Source organism: Haemaphysalis longicornis, unplaced genomic scaffold (genome assembly GCF_048455015.1).
Source record: "Haemaphysalis longicornis isolate Haplotype H1 unplaced genomic scaffold, Haemaphysalis longicornis Haplotype H1 scaffold_4, whole genome shotgun sequence".
In the NCBI taxonomy this organism is placed as follows: Eukaryota; Metazoa; Arthropoda; class Arachnida; order Ixodida; family Ixodidae; genus Haemaphysalis; species Haemaphysalis longicornis.
Window position 1 is genome coordinate 165,192,989 of NW_027526361.1, and position 6,701 is coordinate 165,199,689.

General features: G+C 47.2%; 1 protein-coding gene across 1 annotated transcript in view; it reads left to right on the top strand.

Annotated features, from left to right (window-relative positions):
• LOC144180658 (acid-sensing ion channel 4-B-like) overlaps positions 1–5,420 on the top strand; it is a 93,492-nt gene extending 88,072 nt beyond the window's left edge. The window contains exon 12 of the mRNA XM_077708964.1: positions 4,322–5,420. Coding sequence (XP_077565090.1) covers positions 4,322–4,570 — 249 coding nt within the window. The 3' untranslated portion in view covers positions 4,571–5,420. The remainder of the gene's footprint in view (positions 1–4,321) is intronic.
• The last annotated feature ends 1,281 nt before the right edge of the window (positions 5,421–6,701 follow it).

Sequence of the window (6,701 nt, forward strand, 5' to 3'; positions counted from 1 at the left end):
ACCTTTTCGACCTCGTATGACTCTCTTAATATATGTTGAACTGATTTGGGGGCTTTCTTTGCTTTCTTTTTCTAAACTTGAAATGATGATTGGTTCCTTTACTGCTCCTGTGGCTAATTTATACGGTAATGTGAAGTGATTTTTATGAAATTGTGAGCAATATTGTTCTCAACTTTTCCTTCTTCCTGGGAATAAGTTATCATTGTAAGTTTCGTGTTCATTATAGTACTCTCGCTTAAATTGTTCCCTGATTTCTCCTCGCGATTCTTGATACCTCCTTCTTAGAGCGCTTTCTCGCTTTCTCTCGATTTCTAGTTCAACTGTCTGCCGCGGTTTTGGTTGCTTGAGGGGTGGTTTACTTTTTTGCTATGTTTGTTTACTAATTTTCCTATTTTATCATACAAGGTGTTTACAGCATTTTCGATTTCTCCTGTTGTTTTAATGCCGTTTCTCGCAGTTTCGAACCAAGTGTCCCTTTTTAAATTTTCTAGGACATGTTTCTCGCCGTTCAGGGTGATATGGCGCTTGGGTTTGTTAATGATATCGTATAAAAGTAAACTAATAAATTTGTGGTCGCTGCAATTGCAATCTTCCAGTGCTTCCCAGTGAATACTTTCTGGCAACAACACTTGCCCGAAAATGGTTACATCGATCCAATTCCTACCTATGCTGTTTTCGAATGTCGGAGGTGAGTTAGGATTATTTTGACAGAAAGGTCGTACCTAAGGGAAAGTTCAAGTAAATCGTCACCCCTTAGATCGGTTATATCTCCTCCCCATACACTGTGTTTGGCATTGAAGCCACCGATTAGTATTACGTGGTCTGTCAAAAAATCTTGAAAGAAGAGTTCAAATCGGTTTAACGTGTTTTCAAAATCGTCTCCGGGAGGCGCGTAGCAATTAATTATAATGAATTCTTTTTCCCAGTTCACCTATGCCGCAATAATTTTTTGTTCTGTTATGAGCGCGAATATTTTTACATCTGGAGAATGATATACTAGAGCCACTTTCGGGTTATCTCTGTGTTACATGACTTCATGGGGGATGGGAAAATCTGACACCTTTTACATAATAAGGTTCCTGTATTGCTGAGATAAGATTATGATTTTCGTTCGGGTAGAAACGTAACGCCTTGTTTCCTTCGACACACCTTGCCAAGTTAACTTGGATGATGTGTAGTGAAGACCGTGACTGCGAGATTTTTCGCTGGTCCGAGTGCTGCTTCGCCGTAGTGTTATGTATTCGTGTGTTGTGAGTGTTGAAGTGATGAGAGTGTGATTGCGTTAACTTCCCCGTAGCAGCTCACAATTTTTGAGAGTCCACTTCAGTCCACTTCACGCAATACTGAACTTCGCAAAGTGTTTCATTACTTCCCGCTTGCGTTGTCGACGCAGGGCTCCACCGGTCGGTTCAGTTCAATCGGAAGAGTATCACCCCGAGTTCTCGTCGCTGCCTGTGGATCACGTCTGGCATCTGTTTTCCATCATTGAGTATGTTATGTCGACATTCTCAACCGTTCCTTGGCTAGATGCAACAACGAGTCTCTACACTAGCGCAGTTCTGGTAGTAGTGGTTTCCCCCACATTCGGCGCATCGTGGTCTCCTGCTGATGTCAAAGTGTTTTTCGGGATGGCCGTAGCTTGCACAACGCTTGCATCTTGGGAGGAAAGCATTGTTGAAGTACCTGCAGCGTGTCCATCCAATGTAGTCTTTCCTTCAGGACGATGCTCTGATAAGCTGGCAGTTTTGTTGACAGCAGGGCTATTGTGCCATTCTTTCTCTTCCAGTGGTTGAGAACTTGGATGGCGTCGGGGTCGCAGGGTAGTCGATTCTGATTTACTAAGATTGTCGAAATGTCTTCGACTGAAACATCATCATGGATAGCTATTACCTTAACATCAGGAAACAGCGCAACACGGACGAGGACGTAAGAAGTAGGCAAGACGAGCGCTGTCTATTTCTTACGTCCTCGTCCGTGTTGCGCTGTTTCCAGATGTCACCTTACCAACTCGACCAGCTTTCCACCCTTTTACAGTCTATTACCTTAACCTGGGGAAGTTTTGTCTTGGGTTCCCTTTTTTGTATTTTGTGGGTTGCTGGATTTTTCGCGATTTCTTCAGACAGTTTCTTTAGTCCTTCCTTTGTCGTTGAGGTCACTACGATGCCTTCTCTTCCTTGTCGAAGGGAGACTTCTGTTCGGCCAATTTTTCTGGCGCAATTTTTTTTTGTGTATTTGGCTATCTTTGCTCCTTTTAGAGTGGGTGACGTCACCACTAGAGCAGCGCGAGGTGGGGCCTGGTTGGTTCTTGTTTGTACTGTCGTTGGTTGTTTCTTTCAGTCCACTCCCTTGAACAGCTCTTACATAACTGAAATCTTCCCGGTTGCGTTTGCTGATGGCCGTTTCCATGCCGAAGATCTCTCCTTTCAATCGCTGCACTTCATGAGATGCTTTTAATTTGAGCTCCTTCATATGGATGAACTCTTTGTACAGTATGACCTTTGATATTTTTAGTAAACGTCGCGATTTCCATAAGCACACTCATGAAATGTTCATTACAGCCGTTTTTTTTTTTTTTTTGTTAGCAGGTCGTTGCTTTCAGCCAAGTTCGGAATGTCCGATGTAGTGTGTTCTATGGTGGGTAGAGCGGGAAAATCTTCAGCTATATCTTCTCCCTCGGGTGATTTTGGTTCATGGAGGCTTCGTTGAAGGTTTTCAGTGCATACTTCAGTCGCAACTCTTTTGAGTGAATTACTCAAGTCCGGAAGTTCGGGAGAAGCATTTGAGTCCATGTCGCCTAGCTGTGAGCCATCATTTTGCCTCTTTGCCTCTTATCGCATTCTTCTCGGACCGACTTATTAAATCATACCGTGGACGACACCGTCCAACTCTGTATCGTCCCGAAATGGCGTGAATTTTATCAGCGCTACTGTTTTGAGGGGATGCACTGATATGTAAACTTTTATGGAGCTGAAAACTGCGCAGAACCACAGACCCGTGTAGCGTACTTACATAGCGCGGGCGCGGCCTACCGAAAGAGCAGCACGGGCACAATGCGGCGCGAAGTCAAATCCCATTTGGATCGCGCTGAGTGCGCTGAAGGGTTAAACCATCTTGGTGCTTCACGGTTGTCTTTCCAGGACTCGAGGCGGTCTTCAGTCACCAAGCGATGCCGTTGTACGCTTTGGTAACTTCAGGGTATCAAACCTTCGCCGTGAGCCGTGCGACAGTGCTTACGGCGGCAAGCCGGCTTACCGAACGCAGTGACGAAACGAGGGGGGGATCCCGGTTTTGTCATTCGCACTTGGGCGTACTCGTTGCAGACAACTTGCTTCGTTTGTTTTGACAGGTTTTGGTGCTCAAGCTTCTCGAAAATACTGTGAGCTAATGAATTTGCAACCTACCGTATGGAAAGGAAGCTGCCTGCTACGAGGACGCTGTTCTTTTTTTTTCTGAAGAGAACCCATGCGATGCTAACGGCGATCTCCGCAACCCAAAATACCCGCAAATCTAAAAGATATTGCTCTCTATTTCTTGCTAATAATTTAGATTCTTGCTAATAATTCTTGCTTATAATTAATAAAGATTCTTGCTAATAATTTAGTGGAATTATCAGTCCAAGGCAAAAACACAAGGCCTACGCACATTTGAATTGCTTAGGTTACACCCAGCAAATAATGTTTGTTGAACTACTTCCAATTGCGCAGCGAAACATCGTGGTCCTGCTCAGTAGCCTTGACTGCATTGCCACAGAAATTCGCCACGAGCATAAAAATAAGAAAACACGAATGGCTCGATGGAGGTGGGGTAAGGGAAGGTGGTGCAAATAATAGATTCCCACACTCCAGCACGAGGTGAAAGGGTGAAGTCGGTGTATGGTGTCGACGAAGCGACTGACTTTCGTTCTACACGGGCCTCCTTCTCAAACACAGCGCGTCTGGGCTTAGAATGGAGCCAAGAACGCGTCCACCTCATTCCTGGCCGGTTGGATCATTTTTGCCGATGCCGTAGCCGCAACACAACACATGGCACAGCAACATGCTGCCTAGCCGTCGCCGTGAGGTTGCGTGAGGTGGCCTAATTCACGTACACATGAATTAGACCTAAGTTTTGAGTCTGTTTCTCAAAAAGTTGTTGATATTTTTATATGACTTAGCCATGTGTTTGGTTTTCTTGGTGAGATCTCTTGCCTAACAGCGAAAGTTCGGTCCCAACGACTAAAAAACCATGAGATGCCTTTTGCCACTGCAGGCGTTTACCGCGCTCTTCGTATGTGCACCCCTGGAGGCCCGCCTCTTCCAACATATGTTCGCTGCCCTGGCAGGTGTCGAGCCTGTTCCGGAACATCGGCGGGCTGATGGGCGTCTACCTGGGATACTCGTCCCTGCAGATCTTCCACGTGCTCGACGTGCTGGTGGACGGAGCCTACTCCGCGCTATCAGGTGTCTGGGGCCGCTACGTCCGAACTCGCCAGCGTCGCCGAGGCCCCGATCGGCACCGTCCACCGCCACGGCCAGCGGTGCCGGAAGACGCGCACTATCCTGTCACTGCGGAACCGCTGTACAGGCTGTGACGGGAAACCTCCTGTCCATACGGCCTATCACATTCACCTGTAGCGTAGAAAAGGGCTTCACAACACTGACAAGCGCGTCTTAGCACTGTCCACTGCGCATTTCCGTTGCCACACCGTCGTAGTATAACATTGGGCAAATCAGTTTTTATGCGTGTCTATGGTTTCTTAAAGCTAATCAAAATGTGGAACAAACAGTTATGATTGTTGCCTAGGACACCCGAACCATCGTCTACGATTATCCATGACGACACCTATCAGAACATTTCAGAATTTGTTGGTGCGGTTGCTTCAGGTCGCCTACCTGCATTGCCCACCGGCGACGATATTTTTTCTCGAGGGCCTCGTCTTCTGCAAGTTACTGTCGCTTTAGAGACCGCATCTCATCTGACATTACGAGGGGTTCAAGGTGTTGGTTTTTCTAACCACGCATTCAGTGACGTCTAGACGTGCACGACTGAAATGCCCCTCTCCAAAATTGTTTTTCAGTGATTATCTGGCTGCGAATGCGAAGGAGTTTACACTATGCATGCGCGCGCAAGATTGCCTGTTTTGTTCCATGCGGGGCCTAATACCACAGACGGCGTACCGCGATGTAGGTAGCTAAAGAATGCCCAAGACTCATGTACACAACTTTTGAGCTGTAAGAACCTGTTGCGCTTGTTGGCTCATGTCAAGAGTTTACAGCGCACACACACGAAGGAAAAAGAAGAACCTTACACCAGAAGCACTCTTACACCACAAGGCGTTCTTGGCGCGACAATCCGCTGGCTATGTTCACCGTTTGCCATTTACAAGTTTCATCTTCAAGAGGAAGGCACATTTGTCAGAAGAGTGTGTGTCATGCCCTAACCGCTGTCACTTGTAACAGCGCCGTGGTTTGAGATGCACGGGGGCAGAGAACAAGAAATAAATCCTGCGTTTATGAATTCCGGAAAAGTGCAACGAAGAGAGGTCAGGATTAAGTTTTTTCTGGTCATTTCCTTGTCATCTCTTCGAATTGTGATGCGACTGACGGCTGTAACGCCTTGATCCTTCAGGCCTTCTAGAAGATCGGCGTTTGTTTCGCTTCGCAGTTCTGGTGGCCTATGACCCTGATTTCTGCAGATCGACCATGCCGGACTATCTGATAAGGTCTGCGGTTTGGTCATCACTATTTACCCCGACATGAGTTTATCTGGTCCTGAGCTTTTAAAGACGACAATCTTTAAAGAGCTTGCTGCCTAGAATCGTAAAATATGTACTCGCAGATTTTGGACTAATCTATCAGACAAGATTTCACAGCGTATTTTAAATGGCTGTCACAGTGGTAGGCTTATATTTCCCAATTGGACTCACCGTGTCACAAATGATATGGCAAAGGAAAGGTGCATTTGGATCAAAAACCGGAGCAATGCGGCGGCCGCAATAAAATATTTCTGTATTCTTTCAGCCAAAACTAACCAGAAAGCGAGCCTAGCGTTTGCCACTAGTCGAAATTGGGCGCTTCAGTTAGGGTTGCCCTGGAGCCACGCATGTGCCCTCACTCGGTGCAAATAGCGGACATTGAAGCGCGCTTAAAGTCGGCAGCCGTCGACAGAGGGCGCCTTTCGAGGTCTGAGCCCCGGACGCGAGTTCAGCGCAAGCCGGATCGATGCCAGCCGCGGTGCCGCGTGCGCCCCTACAGAAGCGGCTGTCCCAAAGCAGAATCCGCTGACGGACGCCCCGCCAAGGACGCGCCTTCTGTCGACGTGCCGCCACTGTTCACTCTCAGTGGCCACAGCCGCCCCTCTTCCAGGACGCTGTCTTCGCAGCCACTCGGCTTCACAGCAAAGTGTATTGCGGCTGCGCCCAAGGTAAGGTGAGATTGGCGGTAGGTTTTCGTAACAGGTGGTCGATCATGGTCATGGTTGGTGAGAGTTTCCACCCAGAAATACGACCGAGCAACTCTATGGGCCGACGAGAAGTACGCGTGGTTCGAGTGTGGCACTGGCGTTGAATTCTTTGTTTTTCGCTGCAAGTAATAGCTTTTTTTCTGTTTGCCATGGTAATATTCAAACATCTTTCTCGCGATAAGCTCGATGAGAAAGCCAAACTTATAAAACGAAGCTTTCTGTGCCCATTTATGGTGACGTTGACCAAAAACGTACTCTGG